Source organism: Lontra canadensis, unplaced genomic scaffold (assembly GCF_010015895.1).
Source record: "Lontra canadensis isolate GAN:19392208 unplaced genomic scaffold, GSC_riverotter_1.0 scaffold35, whole genome shotgun sequence".
NCBI lineage: Eukaryota > Metazoa > Chordata > Mammalia > Carnivora > Mustelidae > Lontra > Lontra canadensis.
In genome coordinates this window covers 6,066,596-6,084,908 of record NW_022631029.1, presented here as the reverse complement: position 1 = coordinate 6,084,908, position 18,313 = coordinate 6,066,596, and the positions used below count along the sequence as shown (strand labels likewise).

The following is an 18,313-nucleotide window of genomic DNA, read 5'->3' as shown; positions in this document are numbered from 1 at the left end:
CTCTTAAACAGCGAGAGTTGATTAAAGAATATCAATTAGAAAAGTGTTGCAGATGGCCAGTGTACCATCTTTAATCTAGGCTTGAGGGTGATAGAGTTTTCTGATGTTCTCTTTACCACCTAGGTTATGCCTTAAACTTCTAAAGCCCACTATTTCCTTTGGTGGTTTGGCAAAAAAGGGAGGGGAAAATCTTCTTAGATGTATACTTTGTGGTTCATACTCATACAGTAGGATTGGACTATAAATTAGCATGGCCTGAGTTATGTGAGGCCCAGGCAGAGACAGTGGTAGTGTGCAAGGGCGGATTAATTTATAGGAAGCAGTAAAGTCTGGTCCTCATTTGCTTACCTCATCTGTAAAATAAGATGGGAGACTGCTGGTATAGACCAGTGGTTTTCAAATCTGGAAAGTCCATTGGAATTGCCTCACATGCTTAGTTCCCCAAAACAAACCAAACAAAACATACTTTCTTGCCTTACCTTAGAACCAGTGAATTGCTGTTCCTTGGAGTTTTGTCGCAGATCCATATTTTACCAAGCACCTAAGTGATTCTGTGTGATGTCAGGAGACCACTAGTTATAATGACTTCTCTATTTCTTCTCAGTTAGGACACAGGACTAGACTATTCTCATTGAGTTGTTAGTTATTGCTCTCTATCCGCTTGTCTTTTTGTGTTGTGTCTTGAATTACATAGGATTTTTTTTTTTTTTCATTCTTGAAAATTCTGCCTGGGGGGAAAAATTATAAAATGGATAAATTCTTTGTGTAATAGATAAGAATAGAAAAATAAGGGTAATTGTTGAAACTGAGGTGTGTACTTAGGATTTTTTATACTATCCTCTATACTTTTAAGTATGTTTGAAATTTTCTATAATAAAGAAGTGCTTATCTAGCTTAGTGAAATTCATACTGTCCTTAAAAAGGACTTCTCATTTTTCTGACATTTTAAACTGTGATACTAGTCATATGAAAGTAACTTTATTGTTGTAGTAACTGCTTGTTTTGTTCATTTATAGGCAAAGATTGAAAATGTGCAGAAAACAGGTTTCATCAAAGGACCAATGTTCAAAGGTGTTGCTTCTAGTCGATTTTTACCCAAAGGCACCAAGACTAAAGTTAATTTGGAGGAACAGGGACGACAGAAGGTGTCTTTCAGTTTCAGCCTTACAAAGAAAACTTTGCAGAACAGGTTTCTGACTGCACTTGGCAATGAAAAGCAAAATGATACTCCAAACTCCCCAGCTGGACCTCTTCAAGTAGACTTGACCCCTAAAATTAAAATGGACATTGGAGATACCTTATCTACTACCGAAGAATCTTCCCCACCAAAATCAAGGGTAGAATTGGGCAAAATTCATTTTAAGAAACATCTGCTTCATGTGACATCCAGGCCACTGCTGACACCTGGCACAGCAGTGACCTCTCCACCTCCTCCCATAGCACCATTACCAGCAGTCATAGCAGAATCAACAATTGTAGACTCACCACCCTCATCTCCACCTCCACCACCTCCACCTCCTCAGGCCACAACACCCTCACCACCAGCACCAGTAACAGAGCCAGTGGCCTTGCCACACACACCAATCCCAGTTCTGATGACAGCACCAGTAGATGTAGCAGTTAGAGCACTGAAGGAACCACCAGTTACAACTGTACCAGAATCTTCAGAAGTGGACACTAAGCAGGAGGCTGCTGTATCTAATAGTTCAGAAGAACACATAACTCAAAATTTGAATGAGCAAGTAGATATTCCCTCACAAAAAGAGGATTCCCATATTGGGAAGGAAGAAGAAATTCCAGATAGTTCTAAGAGTAATCTGGGCTCCAAAAAAACAGGTTCTAAGAAGAAATCCTCGCAATCTGAAGGCACCTTTCTTGCTTCAGAATCTGATGAAGATTCTGTACGGACTTCCTCAAGTCAAAGATCACATGATTTAAAATTTTCAGCAAGCATTGAAAAGGAAAGAGATTCAAAAAAGAGCTTAGCACCTTTAAAAAATGAGGATTTAGGGAAATCTTCACGGTCTAAAACAGAGAGAGATGATAAATATTTTAGCTACTCAAAACTTGAAAGAGATACTCGGTATATATCTTCTCGATGTAGATCAGAGAGAGAGCGAAGGCGGAGCAGATCTCGTTCCAGGTCTGACAGAGGCTCTAGAACTAGTTTATCCTATTCCCGGTCGGAGCGATCCCATTATTACGACTCTGATCGTCGCTATCATCGGAGTTCCCCTTATCGAGAAAGGGCACGCTATTCTCGGCCATATACAGATAACAGAGCTCGAGAGAGTTCTGACTCAGAAGAGGAGTATAAGAAGACCTACTCAAGGCGTACCTCCTCTCATTCCTTCTCTTACAGAGACCTAAGGACATCATCATCCTATTCTAAATCTGATAGGGACTGCAAAACTGAGTCCTCTTACTTAGAGATGGAGAAGAGAGGAAAGTATTCTTCCAAATTAGAAAGAGAATCAAAAAGGACTTCAGAAAATGAAGCAATGAAAAGATGTTGTTCTCCCCCTAATGAACTGGTATTCCGACGGGGGTCATCCTATTCCAAGCATGATAACAGTGCTTCCCGTTACAAATCTACCCTTTCAAAATCTATATCCAAGTCTGATAAATTTAAAAATTCTTTCTGTTGTACAGAATTAAATGAGGAAATCAAACCGTCTCATTCTTCTAATTTACAGGCTCCTTGTTCAAAAGGTAGTGATTTAAGAATGATTAGTAAAATTCCTGAAAGAGAAAAGACTGGGTCTCCCTCTCCATCAAATCGATTAAATGATTCACCTACTTTTAAAAAGCTAGATGAATCACTTATTTTTAAATCTGAATTTATAGGACATGATAGCCATGGTAGTATTAAGGAATTAGACTCTTTATCTAAGGTGAAGAATGATCAATTAAGAAGTTATTGCCCCATAGAATTAAATATAAATGGATCTCCTGGAGCAGAATCTGATTTGGCAGCATTTTGCACTTCTAAAGCTGACACTGTTTTGATGTCGTCTGATGATAGTGTGACTGGATCGGAGGTGTCCCCTTTGGTCAAAGGATGCATGCTTCCATCAAATGGATTTCAGAATGTTAATAGATGTAAAGAAAAAGACTCGGATGATAGTGGCATGCTGCATAGTAAGTCAGGAAGCCCATTTAGAGAAGCAGAACCTCTGGTGCCACCACACCAAGATAAACTTATGTCTTTGCCGGTTATGACTATAGATTATTCTAAAACTGTAATTAAAGAACCAGTCGATATGACAGTTTCTTGCTGTAAAACCAAAGATTCAGATATATGCTGTACTTCAAATGACAAGAACCCTTCATTGCATCATTCTGAAGCTGAAAAGATTGAGCCTTCAGTTATGAAGATTTCTTCAAATAGCTTTATGAATGTGCATTTGAAATCAAAAACAGTTATATGTGATAATAGAAATCTGACAGATCAGCACTCAAAATTTGCATGTGAAGAATATAAGCAGAATGTTGGTAGCACTAGTTCGGCTTCTGTTAACCATTTTGATGATTTATATCAACCTATTGAGAGTTCAGTCATTGCTTCATCTCTTCCAAGTCTTCCACCAGGAATAAAAGTGGACAGTTTAACTCTGTTGCAATGCGGAGAGAACACATCTCCGGTTTTGGATGCTGTGCTAAAGAGTAAAAGCACAGAGTTTTTAAAGCATGCAGAGGAAGAAACAGTAGCAGAAGTAGGTAGCGGCCTGCCTGATTCAGGAAGAGGATTTGCTTCTTGGGAAAATAGGCATAATAATGGGTTGTCTGGGAAATGTGTGCAAGAGGCTCAAGAAGAAGGGAATTCCATATTTCCTGATAGAAGAGGAAGAGCTGAAATCTCTTTAGATGAAGAAGGAGGAAGAGGACATGTGCATACCTCTGATGATTCAGAAGTTGTATTTTCGTCTTGTGACTTGAATTTAACCATGGAAGACAGTGATGGTGTAACGTACACCTTAAAATGTGACAGTAGTGGGCATGCCTCAGAGATTGTATCTACTGTCCATGAAGATTATTCTGGTTCTTCTGAAAGTTCAAGTGATGAAAGTGACTCTGAAGATACAGATTCTGATGATAGCAGTATTCCAAGAAACCGTCTTCAGTCTGTTGTGGTAGTGCCAAAGAATTCTACTTTGCCCATGGAAGAAACCAGTCCTTGTTCTTCTCGAAGTAGTCAGAGTTACAGACACTATTCTGACCACTGGGAAGATGAGAGATTGGAGCCAAGGAGACATTCATATGAGGAAAAATTCGAGAGTGTAGCAAGCAAACCCTGTTCTCAAACCGAGAAGTTCTTCCATCATAAAGGGACAGAGAAGAATCTGGAAGTTTCTTTCTCACAGCCTAGCAGAAAACAAATAGATAACCACCTATCTGAAATTGCTCATCCTCAGAGTGATGGGGTTGATAGTACAAGTCATACAGATGTGAAATCTGACTTTCTAGGTCATCCAAATTCTGAGGAAACCACAAAAGCCAAAATAGCTTCTAGGCAGCAGGAGGAGCTGCCAGTTTATTCTTCTGATGATTTTGAAGATGTCCCAAGTAAGTCTCGGCAACAGATCACTTTCCCTAACAGGCCGGATAGTCGACTGGGAAAAACAGAGTTGAATTTTTCTTCTTCTTGTGAGCGAGTGGATGGTTTCCGTTCATCAGAAGAGCTCCGAAACCTAGGGTGGGAATTCTCTCAACAAGAAAAGCCTACTACCACGTATCAACAACCTGACAGCAGCTATGGAGCCTGTGGCGGACACAAGTATCAGCAAAGTGCAGAGCATTATGGTGGGACACGTAATTACTGGCAAGGCAATGGCTACTGGGATCCAAGATCAGCAGGTAGACCTCCTGGAACTGGGGTTGTGTATGATCGAATTCAAGGGCAGGTACCAGATTCCTTAACAGATGACCGTGAAGAGGAGGAGAATTGGGATCAACGTGGAGGATCTCATTTTTCAACGCAGTCCAGTAAGTTTTTTCTGTCCCTTCAGAAGGACAAGGGGTCAGTGCAAGCACCTGAAATAAGCAGCAATTCCGTTAAGGAGTCTTTAACTGTGAATGAAAAGAAAGATCTTTCAAAAAACTTAGAAAAAAATGATATGAAAGATAGAGGCCCTCCAAAAAAAAGGAGACAGGAATTGGAGAGTGATTCTGAAAGTGAAGGTGAACTTCAGGACAGAAAGAAAGTTCGAGTGGCGGTAGAGCCAGGGGAAACAGCAGTGCCTCCGGGCTCAGCCCTGGTTGGGCCTTCTTGTGTCATGGAGGACTTCAGGGACCCACAGCGATGGAAAGAATATGCCAAGCAAGGGAAGATGCCTTGTTACTTCGATCTGATTGAAGAAAATGTTTATTTAACAGAAAGGTAAGCTTGCTTAATACTTGTGCAACAAATTTTAACCTCTTTTTGTTAAAAAAAAAAAAAATCAGCTTTCAATGATTCACGTTATATGAGGTCAATTGTATGAAATACAGGTTTGTGATAAGATATACATTAAACAATTGAAAAAGTATTTACCTATTTAGATTTGATGTCATAGGGTCCTTCCCTCAGTATCCATCCCCCCCCCTGCCTAGGAAGGGGATGTCTAATTATTTTTTATTTAAGGGGGGAGTCTCATTACCTTTTGGGTTCTGAAAGTATGATTTAGGCCAGCCCTATTTTTCTTAAATTCCTTTTACTTGTGTAACTATGATGAACAATGAAACAAAATCTCAGCAAAATAGTCTGCTCTTAGAAAAAGAAAAATGTAATTGTGCTTGATTTTTTTTTTTTTCCTTTTCAAAAATGCTCAGAATGAAATATCTTTGAAAGGTACTTCATAAAACTGGAACTAGACTAGAACACCATTTTCTGTCTGGTTTTTTAGTCTATTGCTAATAGATTAAATGATTAAATTTGGCAATAGCATAACCACTATTTTAGAATTAAATGATAAAACGGTTTACTACAGATCCCTAACAAGAAGCAAGTATAATGAGAACAGGAGTAATGAAACATAGTCCTCCAAAGCAGCTGCACAGCCCGCTTTCTTTCACCTTTCCTCGACAGTCCTCTTGTTTTCCCAATATGAATATGTGTTGAATGTGCCTTTTTAAACAAAAATACCTGTAGTCTTTCCTTTTGCAAATTTCTCTTCCACCTAAGACTCTACCTAGCCATCATCCTTTTAAGTGTTAAAAATTTTTTTTATAATGAAATTTTTTTTCACTGTGGTTAAGGTAAAGTTAAAATTAGGTCTCATGAGAAGTTTTTCGTATTTAAACAAAAAAGCTTTTTTGGGGCTCCTGGGTTCAGTTAGTTGAGCATTGGACTCTTGGTTTTAATTCAGGTCATGATCTCAGGGTTGTGAGATTGAGCCCTGTGTCAGGCTTCGTGATGGGCTTGGTGTCTGAGATTCTCTCTCTCTCCCTCTGCCCCTCTCTCTGCTCACACATTTCCCCTCTCTCTTTCTGAATAAATAAATAAATCTTGAAAAGTAAAAACCTTTTTATGATATGGAGAGTCTCTTACAGTTATAATTTACATCTAGTAAATTAAGCTTAAGTTTAAAATACTGATTTTTTTTTTTTTTAAATGAATGAAAGGTAACTGTTTATTACTGGAGAGAAAAACATATACAAGAAAATCTAGATTCATTTTCCTCATGCACTACTTTTGTAATAAAGTTCCAGATAATCAACTTTGAAGATATTTACAAGGATAAATTTTTCTTAATGCATGACCATTTACTGTATGATGGACACTTTTTCATAGAAATCAAATATGGAAACAATATATTCTTATAGTTTATAAGAAGCTTAGAACATTGTATTAACAGAAGATGATATATTTTACTGCAAACTATTATAAAAGTGATACAATTTTGTGGCTCATATGTTTAATTACTTGATTTGAACAGGGGAATTGAAAAAAAAAAAAACCCAGCAAGACAGGCCTGGCTTTTAAGATTTTTTGTATTCAATTCGTTCTACTTTCACATCATCTCCAATTAGCTGATACACATAAGTGACACCTGTAGAAGCCTGGATGTCCATCAACATAAATGAAGGAATAATGTTTGTTTCCAAGGCATTATATGCTCCAGTGGCAGAACCTGGGTTAATGTAGAATTTATTCTCATGCTCAAATGCTTCAAATTTGTGTGTGTGTCCCGAGATAAGAATGTCCACATCAAAATGCCTCTGCAACAGGGCTAAGCTGGCCATATCTCCCCAAGGAATAACTTGATGCCCATGGATCAAACCAGTTTTGAACTGCCCAACAGTCACAACTTTCTGTTCTGGATAATTCAGATTCTCATCGAAGTCTCTTCTCACAATATGAACATCACCGGCCAGCGTCTTCAGATAGTCATAACTCTCTTTGGTGCAAAGGTTTCCAGTACAGAGAATGTGCTGAATCTTTCCTGGCACCAGCAGTTTTTTTAATTTAGCCGGCAAACTGTTGCACTGGTGTGGGATGTGCAGGTCTCCTAAAACCAACACCAACATCCTGTCACTGGGCTCCGCTCAGTTACCAGCACCGCCTCCGCCTTCTTCCTCGGGCTCCCAATATTGAATATTTTAAGTAGTAGTTTTTAGGAATTGTGTGACTATTCACGAACAGGGTCTTTAAAAGACTAAAGTAAAACTAATCAACCCAGTCCTCTGGGATTTGCTCAGCAGTGAGATCCAGATACATGTAACACCATACATATAGATCTGGCTCTTGGGAACATTGGAGAGCTTTTTGGAGTGGGAAGCATTTATATATATTCAACATTTTTCTTTTTAAGATTTTATTTATTTATTTGACAGAGATCACAAGCAGGCAGAGAGGCAGGCAGAGAGAGAGGAGGAAGCAGGCTCCCCGCTGAGCGGAGAGCCCGATGCAAGGGCTCAATCCCAGAACCCTGGGATCATGATGTGAGCCGAAGGCAGAGGCTTTAACCCACTGAGCCACCCAGGTGCCCCATATTCAGCATTTTTAAAGTGCTTATTCTTATATGCTGGGCCTTTAGGAGCCACCAAGAACACAAATTTTGCAATGGTATTGAGTATAGTGAAAAAATTTTCTTAGGTTTAATGAAAATAGGGTTATCTGAATCCGTGCCCATTAGTCCTTACAAAGCAATACAAAATAAAGCTTTTGCTGATTTTTCAAAACTATAGTTCTTAAAGTACTTGTAAATAGATAATATGGTTTATCTTTAGTTCCATTTCTTCAGACTGAGAATAGTCATACACTTATTAATGAATGATACCTTGAATTGATCCAGATGAGTCATTCCTGTTACTCAAACTTAGTTGAAGCTGTCAGGACACTCTTCAGGTACTTTTTAAGTTGGGACTGTAATAGACCATATGTTGAAGATGAAAGCAGATTAGTTAGGAGATTAAGACAGCCACATAGAGCAGCTGTGCTCTTCACTGTCTGATAGTTGGAGTCAGACTGCCCTAATCTTAAGAAGGCGATCTTCTTCAACCATCTTTGATTTTTTTTTCCTCCCTTTTGGACAAGGGTCAGAAAGAAAGTTCAACATAAAAGGCAGGAAATAATCATATTTTCACTTTCTTTGCAATCTCTGGTGTAGGTATTTATGAACCCAGTCCGTTTTGAACAGTTTTCCCTCTATACCCCCAAATCAGTCTGTGTTGAGAAAGTTTTGTCCTCTGATTATTCTGCAGTGCCTTATTATTCTGTAATAGAGTTCTGTAAATTATACTTCATTCTTTTTTTAATCATTTAATTTTCTGTTAAATAAGATTTTTAGAAATACATTGTTACTGAAAGATTTATTGAGTTAAACTCTTTTTTTTTTTTAAAGATTTTATTTATTTGACAGACAGAGATCACAAGTAGGCAGAGAGGCAGGCAGAGAGAGAGGAAGGAAAGCAGGCTCCCTGCCGAGCAGAGAGCCTGATGCGGGGCTCGATCCCAGGACCCTGGGATCATGACCTGAGCCGAAGGCAGAGGCTTTAACCCACTGAGCCACCCAGGTGCCCCTATTGAGTTAAACTCTTAATAAAAGTCTTATTTTTATGGATGCTTGGGTGGCTCAGTCTGTTAATCGTCTGACTCTTGATAGTTGATTCAGGTCATGATCTCAGGGTTGTGAGAGAGAGCCCTGCATTGAGCTCTGATCTGGGCATGGAACCTGTTTAAGATTCTCTCCTTCTGTTCCTTCTCCAATGCTTGTGTGTGCATATGCTCTCATGCTTTCTCTAAAAGAAAAAAAAAAAAACACCTTATTTTTTAATTTATTTTTTTAGCAACTTCTTTCCTTCCTCAGTCTCTGTGTTTTATAAATCAAATATCTTTTTTTCTCAACCATTATTTGCTCATCAAGGAGGACTGATTCTTTTTATTTTTTTAAGATTTTTATTTATTTATTTATTTGTCAGAGGGAGCAGCAGGCAGAGAGAAGTAGGCTCCCCTCTAAGCAAGGAGCCTGATGTAGGACCCAATCCCAGGACTCCAGAATCATAACCAGCCAAAGGTAGATGCCCAACCGACTGAGGCCCCCACACATTCCCAGGAGGACTGATTCTTAAACTTCATTTTAATCAGCTGTGTCACCTTTGATTCTCATTTTTCTCCTGAGCCAAATATGACTATTAACACTTGAAATTGCTCAGAATTTGAGACTTAGCTGAAATGGACTAGGAAATGAGGGCTGAGTCCAAAATGATAGACTTGAACTTAACCTATCCTCCCATTTGTCAGGGCTGAAGGTTGCCTCTCATTCTCTTTGCAACATAAGTCTTAGTGTTTTTAGTCTCACAGATACTAGTGAGGAGATGTTTTCTTCCTTTTGAATGTTTGACTTAACCAGACTCATTAAATGTGAAACTAAGGAGATTTAGCACATATTTGATTGTGTACGTTGTATCATTGCCAGGAGATTTCTTAAACCAATTCTTACGAAATTTTACCTAATAGAAAGAAGAATAAATCCCATCGGGATATTAAGCGAATGCAGTGTGAGTGTACACCTCTTTCTAAAGATGAAAGAGCTCAAGGTGAAATAGCATGTGGGGAAGATTGTCTTAATCGTCTCCTCATGATTGAATGGTAAGTAAATTAAGATGTTCTGATTTTGTTCAATCGTTCTATTAAATGTCTCAAAATAGTAGAAAGAATTAGTGATGAATCAGATTTAACTTTTCTCCTTCTACCTGTCGTTGAGTATTTATAAGCAATGAAATCTCCAATGTATAACAGTGTTTATAAGGAGATAGATTTCTCTTGCATTGTACATTATAGTATACTTTGACAGTGCTCTGTAAAGTAGCCCTAAAACTAATGTTGTAACCTTTTATCTCTTACAATGTTCGTGTCTTGAGAGGTAAATGTTGGTATTTTTTTAGCTTTTACTATAAGATGAGATAAAACCCTAGCATTTCAAAAGTGCATAAAGTAAAATGTCTTCCAAACCCCAATCCCTCTATTTCTGGTCTTTCCTGGTACTTTTTATACCTATACCAACATTCATAGATATTTCCACTTTTTACGTATAGAAATGAAATCTTTCCTATATGTACTTTTTTGAATTTTATCCCCTCACCCTGGCCCAAACACACATAAACACATAATTAAATATGTTTTGGATGCCTGTTCAGAGCAATGCATACAGACCTATCTTAATCTTTTCTAGGTTGCTTTATATAGTCTGTTTATAGTTAACTCATAATTATTTATCTCCTCTTAAGACATTTTCTTCTGTATTTTTCTTATAAGGCATAAACGTCTTTACATTAAAAAAGTGTGGTTAATTTTTTTTTTACCAGTTTGATGAAAACTTGGATCATTTTTTAACACGAAGAGAATATGAAGGTGATTTATAATGTAGATACTTTGTTCTTAGTGTTAATAAAGTGTTTTCTTTCAAACTCAGTTTTTTATTTTGCTCATGTTCTAGTGTTACAAGAATAAAACCTATACCTCAGAAAAATAAAGAGAAAGCACTTTGATATTCTTTTATTAAACTGAAAGTAGAGATGACATACATGTGTAAGAAGAGGAGTTAGCACTATTCTTCTAACTTGACATTGTGGCCCTGGCCTCTGCACTTTTCTGACTTTTCCTTCCAACCTTGCTAAAGAGATGGGAAGTATAGGATACCTTTCTTTATGTGTTTCCCACAGTCAAACTTGGAGTAGTTGTCAGGATCAGGTTCAAATTTAAGCTGGTGTTCATAACTCTACATAATTGATTAACGACCTGCCCTTCAATCTTCCTGCAGCCCACTTCTCTTACCAGTCATCTTCTGCTGTTTTCTCCATTCCTCAAGTGGGCCTTGTTCCCTGTTTCTGCACCGAGGCAGATGCCTTTGTTGTATCTCTTGTTTATTTTTGTTGTTGTTGTTGTTGTTATTTGATCGTTTTTATCCACATCCTGTGTGTCATTAGAGATTAATTTTCTCCACTTCTCATTTTAGTTCTTCTCGGTGTCCAAATGGGGATTATTGTTCCAATAGACGGTTTCAGAGAAAACAGCATGCAGATGTGGAAGTCATACTCACAGAAAAGAAAGGCTGGGGCTTGAGAGCTGCCAAAGACCTTCCTTCGTAAGTTATGTCTTAATCCTCTTTCACTTTATTTTTGTATTGTTGAAGTTGGTTAGCTACTTTGTAGGAAAATAATGTGTTTGTTACACTGAAGTTTAATAATGATTATTATGAGGTTGCCTGGGTGGCTCAGTTGATTAAGCATCTGCGCTTGACTCAGGTCATGATCCCCAGGTCCAGGGATCAAGTCCTGAGTCGGGCTCCTTGCTCAGTGGGGAGTCTGTTTCTCTCTCTGCCTTCTGCTTCCCCTGCTTGTGCTCTCTCTCTCTGACGAGTAAATAAATAAAAAAAAAATTTTTAAAGATTTTATTTATTTATTTGTCAGAGAAAGCACATAAGCAGGCAGAGTGGCAGGCAGAGGCAGAGAGAGAAGCAGGCTCCCTGCTGGACAAAGGAGCCCGATTTGGGACTTGATTCCGGGACTCCAGGATCATGACCTGAGCCGAAGGCAGCTGCTCAACCGACTGAGCCACCCAGGTGTCCCTAAAATTTTTTTTTAAAAAGAAAATATTTTCAATTGTTTCCTAAAGCTCTTTAGCCTTTCTAAGCTTTTCATAAAGAACCCTGCTTTGGTAAAATACCCTAGTACTGAATGTTTCCAGATTTCCCATATTTTCCTACTCATATAGTTTCCATATGCTGATGGTAGTGTCAGTTTCATGCTTTAGTTCCAAACTATTTAGATCTTCACTGGTAGATCATTCCCGTCAAAGAGGACATATTGTGAGATATGCACAGGGTGAGGAAGGCTTTGGAGCTAATCTGCTAGTTAGTTACTGTTAAATACCATGACATTCCCTGTGTATAGTATACTCCTTTCTTCTCCAGTACTGAAGATACTAAATAACCAAGGAAAGACCAGTCAGGGTTGGAAGGTATCTGAGAGACGCCAAGGAGAGTGATTAATCATGAGTATTGATAGATACTAGAGAAAACTCACAGAGGATGTTGTGAGAGAAAAGGTCTATTTGACCTTTAACATCTTCAGAGACCTTTGAATAAAGGCAGTAGAAGGGCCGCTATATTTAAATTGCCATCTTTTTTTTTAGGCATAAAGCCTTTAATATTTCAGTGCCTCCTGATTTCCTCAGAGCTGTTTCTCAGCTGTAAATCACTGTTTTCATGATTATAAACCAGACTTGAGTGTTTGTTTTAATATCTGGTTAGATCAGGAATACATATTTTGGTAGTATGTATAAATGTAAAAGTGTCTTATAATCAACATTTTTTGGAAAAATATTAGGAAGGAGAAAACCTCAGTTAGATGCTAGGTACTTTATATATATTTTGTATGATACCAAATTTATCCACTTACATTTTATTAAATGCATTATTTTTATAGGGATGTATGTTTTCCATAAAGCTCCTAGACAGGAAGTGCTATTGTTTCCCCTTTGTTTTGCCAGGAACACCTTTGTGCTAGAATATTGTGGAGAAGTACTTGATCATAAAGAGTTTAAAGCCCGGGTAAAGGAGTATGCACGGAACAAAAACATCCACTACTATTTCATGGCCCTGAAGAATGATGAGGTGAGCAGCATGAATGTGTTTGCTTTGAAACAGATCCGGATATTGTTGAGTTTGAGAGGGTCATTGAACGGACAGATTTTTAAAAGACATTAAATGACCAAAAAGAGGAGCAGAATAGTATATATAGTTTTTGTTTATAAAAAGAGTGGGAGAGGGAGATATTTACATATATAGGTAAATGTAAACATACATGCTTCATATTATAACTCTTAAAAATGACTGATATCTCCAAAGAGGTTTATTTTTTTTTTGATGTGGGTTTTATTTGTCAAACTTAAATAAAAATTAAAGCAGAGAAATGGAAAAATACTTACTAAACCACTGAAAACCAACAAGCCCCATTATACGTTGACATAAATGTTTTTATGAAAATAAAGCATTTCCAAATGATTTTTGTTTTAAACATGAGTACCATTGTTTTACATTTTTACAAATCTCTTTAATGTCTGGTATAATAAAATTTAGCTAGATTCTCATATCTGTCTCTTTATTCAGTCCTGGAAAACCCCTCGGTCCTACCCCAGCACCTGTTGAATCTATTTCTGAGGGTGGGTCCAGCAGGAGTTTTAACAAGCTCTCTGGGAATTCAGATAGACACTGTAGTTTGAGAGCTCCTGCACTGTGGTATAACATGCACTTTAAAATGGAGTTTTGTACATGAGAAGTGAGATTGGAATATAAGAGGGTATAAGAAGTAGCTAAAAGTAAATGGAAGAATTATTGGTGGATATGGAGATAACTTTGCTTATAAGTAAGATGTTTATGGTTAGCAGATCTCCTAGAGGAGGCCGTTGGATATTTGTCTCTTGGATGTGTCTATACATAAAAGAGGAGGAGGGATTGGAAATATAGGTCGTACATTTGCCTAATGCCTTTCCTTCACAAAATATACATGTATTTTAAAGTCTCATTTCTAACTCTTAAAATGATCCTTTTCCCTAGATAATAGATGCCACTCAGAAAGGAAACTGTTCTCGTTTCATGAATCACAGCTGTGAACCAAACTGTGAAACTCAAAAAGTAAGTTGAGGTAGATTTAGAGTTTGGGATATTTGTTCAAGATTGCTGTTCTCTTGGGGCACCTGGGTGGCTTAGTCATTAAGCATCTGCCTTAGGCTCAGATCATGATCCCAGGGTCTTGGGATGCAGCCCCTGCAACAGATTCCTGCTCGGCAGGGAGCCTGCATTCCCCTTTCCAACTCTCCTGTGCTTGTATTCCCTCTCGCTATTTCTCTCTGTCATAAATAAATATAAATCTTAAAAAAAAAAAATTGCTGTTCTACATTAAGGGTACCTGTGGATTTTATTTTTTCAATCATTTGAATTGTTTTTTCTTACTCTATTGTTAAAAATCTTGTTTTGAAATAAGTTTAAGTATATAAAATAGTGCAGAAACAGTATAGAGTTCCATATGTTTCACTTAGCTTCCCCAAATGCTCACATTGTATATAACCATTATACAGGTACCCAATCCAAGAAATACTATTAACTGTTAACTAATCTAAAGTCTTTATTCAGATTTTGTTATCTCTCATTTTTTTCTCGACTAGGAGCCAATCCAGGAACTCCCATTGCATTTAATTGTCACTTCTCTTTGCCCATAAATTTTTATCTATTTTTTTTTAAGGATTTAATTTATTTGATAGAGAGGGACACAGTAAGAGAGGGAACACTAGCACGGGGAGTGGGAGAGGGAGAGGGAGAAGCAGGCTTCCCACCGAGCAGGGAGCCTGATGTGGGGCTCAATCCCAGGACCCTGAGATCATGACCTGAGCTGAAGGCAGACGCTTAGCGACTGAGCCACCTAGGCGCCCTAATTTTAGCTGTTATTTCAAGGTACCAAACTGAACTTTAATTTTGATGAAGTCCAGCGTGTACTATTATATTCAGATTTTTATCAGCTCTTATCCAGGTGCCAAATTTGGCTGTTTTAATAACATAAGGGGCTAAATAGCCACAGATGAGAAGGATTATATGTGATACACATGTGGTTACACTGCTTCTCCTCAACAGGGCTAGGCTCTGGGTCTTGCTCATCTCGATGTCCCTATGCCTGGCACATAGTTGACACTTGATAAATTCATTTATTGAATTTGTTTTTGAGCTTAGATGAAACAATATATATGTTAGAACATTGGTTCTTTTTTAGGCTAAGAAGGCTATGGACCTGCTCCCTAGAGAAGTAATGGTTCTCAATTCATATTAATGGTTCTCAATCAATGGTTCCATCTCATATTAAAATAGTGGTTTTTTTAAAAATTTTTTTGTCTTTTGAATCTGTGTACTAATAGATCTTAGATATGGCTCTTCCAAGAGCCAAGCCATATTAATAAATAGGAGAACCCAGTCCATAATCATTTAACCAAAATTCTGGTTCTAGTTTTGCCTATAGCTGGTGGCCACACGTCTAACTGTGAGACTCCAGGTGTACTCTGTCCCTTTATCTCTTTAAGTCTGGGTTTTTTCATCAGTAACATGTTCACATGGTCTGGACAGGAGCTCTATAGTTGACTTATATCTTACATGTTCTGGAACTACAAGTTCTAACCCATGTGTATTTAGTCCTATTTTAATTTTTGAGTTTCACGCAGCCGTTCTCATGCTTTCCTTCCCTTTCACTACACTGAGTCATATGACCACCAGTTTTTGTTGAAATTAAACATTTGGCATCATTATACATGGTTCCATGCTCCATTTTATCTTAGAATACAGACTTTTAACATAAGGTAATACCAATTGTCCTATAATTATAGTCAGTGATGCCAAGCATTCCCTATTTGTCTATTTTTAGTAGAAGTGCATATTTGCTGTGTGGAAATGTATATTATACAAATTAAAGTAGCAGTTGCTTTTATTAGAGACAAATTATAGTTGATGGTATTAAGTAAGAGTAACAGATACATTTATTTTAAAAGAAAGTTCCCTATTTGCTATTTGGAAAAGCTTTTATTGTCTAAAGGTACATATATAATTAAGGCAGATGAGGATCTTTAAAGAAAAACACACATATTGGGACACCTGGGTGGCTCAGTCGGTTGAGTGGCTGCCTTCAGCTCTGGTCATGATCCCAGCGTCCTGGGATCGAGTCCCACATCGGGCTCCTTGCTCAGCAGGGAGCCTGCTTCTCCCTCTGCCTCTACCTTCTACTCTGTCTGCCTGTGCACTCTCTCTCTCTCTCTGACAAATAAATAAATAAAATCTTAAGAAAAAGAAAAACACAGATTAATCAGTTACTAATTTTTTTTTCTTTTAAAAACAACATCTCAGTGGACTGTGAACGGACAACTGAGGGTCGGGTTTTTTACCACCAAACTGGTTACTTCAGGCTCAGAGTTAACATTTGACTATCAGTTCCAAAGATACGGGTGAGTATTGTTTTGATTCTGTTTTGCTGCTTCTGATGGGGCAGTAGACTGTTCAGATATAGAGATATAAAACTTTGATGTGAACTACTAAAAAGTTGTATGTGCCTCCAGGTCTTTATTCTTTCAGTTTTGTGTGTTTTTCCTACTGTATGACATTTGTGGACATTAAGGGATTTATGCAGGAACTGTATTATCTTCCTCTGAATTCCATGCTGTCTTATCTATATAATTATGTTCCATATGTAATTTTTAAAAAACCCTTTTTATTATAGAAATGTCTAGTGTGTTTGTGCATGTAAAGAGAATATAATATAATCCCTGTGTATCTATCATTTATCTTTTTGTTACCAGCTCATGACTAATTTTTTCTGATCTCTACTCATTGTACTGTGAAAGATAATTTACTTGTTCTCTCTAGCCAAAATAATAACTGATGCAGTAGCAGTGAATACCCCTAGCATCTATGTTGTGGTTTCATAGAACCCCACTAAAAGGAACAGGGTTCCTTGGAGGGGTGTTGATTTCAGGTTAAGACAGAAATTGAACAAGGTGATCTTGGATTATTTTGTTGTGTCAGAAAACCAGTTATAGTAGGTGAGAGTCATGTCAAAGGAACTTGGAGCTAGCTTGAATAGGCTCTCATATTAGTGAGAGAGTTCTCATTAACACTTAAGCTTATATAATAACACTTATTATCAATAAGGATAATAACTACGGTGATTTGAAACTTACTATGTAAAACCCATGAGATTTAATGATACTTTAAAAATAAAACTGCATTAGTTATAATAGAAGGGAACCGATTTATGATTTTTTTTCCCATGTTTTAGATATTTTCTATTGTGGAAAATGTCACATAACATTAAGTTCACCTTTTTAACTTTTTAAAGTATAGAGTTTAGTAGTACAGTCATATTTTGTACAACTATCACCACTGTCTAGTTCCAGAACATTTTCAGCAACCCAGAAGCAGACCCCACATGTATTAATAAGCTCTCATGCCCGATTTCCCCCTTTTCTTAGCCCCTGGCAAACACTAATCTACTTTCTATATCTGTGGATTTTTCTGGATATTTCACATATGTGGAATCATGTAAATGTTGTCCTTTGTGACTTCATTTAGAAAACATTCAGTGTTTTCAAGGTTCATTCATGTTGTAGCATGTACCAATAGTTCATTCCTTTTTAATGGCTAAATAATATTCCACTGCATGTATATACCGTATTTTGTTTTTCCATTCACATGTTAATGCACATTTGGGAGGTTTCCACTTTTTTGCTATTGTGAATAATGCTGCAGTGAACATTGGTGAATCAATCAATTCATGATTTTTAAAAAGTAGTTTAAAAGTTTAAAAAGGGAAAAAAAAAAGAGTCAAGCATTTATCCTGCCTTCCCCAAGTGAATTCTGCTTTAGATTAAACCAAATAGTTGAGGAGAAGAAGTTCTTCTCTTGGAGGTCATTTCAGCTAATAAATGAAGTAGTAACAGTATCAGCGTTTTGCAGCACCTCATGAACCAATGGATCTAGGCAGTCAGTGGTGTAGCAGTCGCGGGATGAGTCCAGACCACGTTGTATGTAGGGCTCTGTATTTTTTTGCTCTTATGTTTGCACTGTCCTCTTTGAAGGAAAGGGTACTAGAAATACTAGAAATCAAGTGTTTGTGATGTCCTGCTCTATTTATTGAATGATTTATGTTTATGCCTTTGATTACTGCTGTCATAAACTGAATCTATCAGTTTACTTTAGTATAGTTTTTCATGCTTTTCTCAAGTCACAGAATAAATGGCTGTGATGGTTTGTACCCAAGCTTGTAGACTAGGCCTGTGTTCTTTCCACCACTTTTCCTT

At 37.5% G+C, this 18,313-nt stretch overlaps 2 protein-coding genes across 7 annotated transcripts in view; one reads left to right on the top strand and one right to left on the bottom strand.

Annotated features, from left to right (window-relative positions):
- Positions 1-18,313, top strand: part of SETD2 (SET domain containing 2, histone lysine methyltransferase) — a 123,764-nt gene that overhangs the window by 31,533 nt on the left and 73,918 nt on the right. For all 6 annotated transcript variants that reach the window (XR_004383894.1, XR_004383896.1, XR_004383895.1 and 3 more), the window contains exons 3-8: positions 1,017-5,380; positions 9,941-10,072; positions 11,439-11,567; positions 12,974-13,097; positions 14,040-14,117; positions 16,365-16,462. Coding sequence is in view for 3 of the 6 variants with exons in the window: in XM_032867882.1 (XP_032723773.1) it covers positions 1,017-5,380; positions 9,941-10,072; positions 11,439-11,567; positions 12,974-13,097; positions 14,040-14,117; positions 16,365-16,462 (4,925 nt within the window). In the remaining 3 variants the exon portion in view is untranslated. The remainder of the gene's footprint in view (positions 1-1,016; positions 5,381-9,940; positions 10,073-11,438; positions 11,568-12,973; positions 13,098-14,039; positions 14,118-16,364; positions 16,463-18,313) is intronic.
- LOC116873810 (vacuolar protein sorting-associated protein 29-like) lies at positions 6,792-7,535 on the bottom strand. Its single transcript, XM_032867894.1, has one exon. The coding sequence runs from the start codon at positions 7,507-7,509 to the stop codon at positions 6,961-6,963; it is 549 nt and encodes a 182-aa protein (XP_032723785.1). The 5' UTR covers positions 7,510-7,535; the 3' UTR covers positions 6,792-6,960.

What these genes read in the sequence shown, in the direction of transcription:
- LOC116873810 (XM_032867894.1), bottom strand. Translation starts at nt 7,509, where the DNA reads ATGTTGGTGTTGGTTTTAGGAGACCTGCACATCCCACACCAGTGCAAC.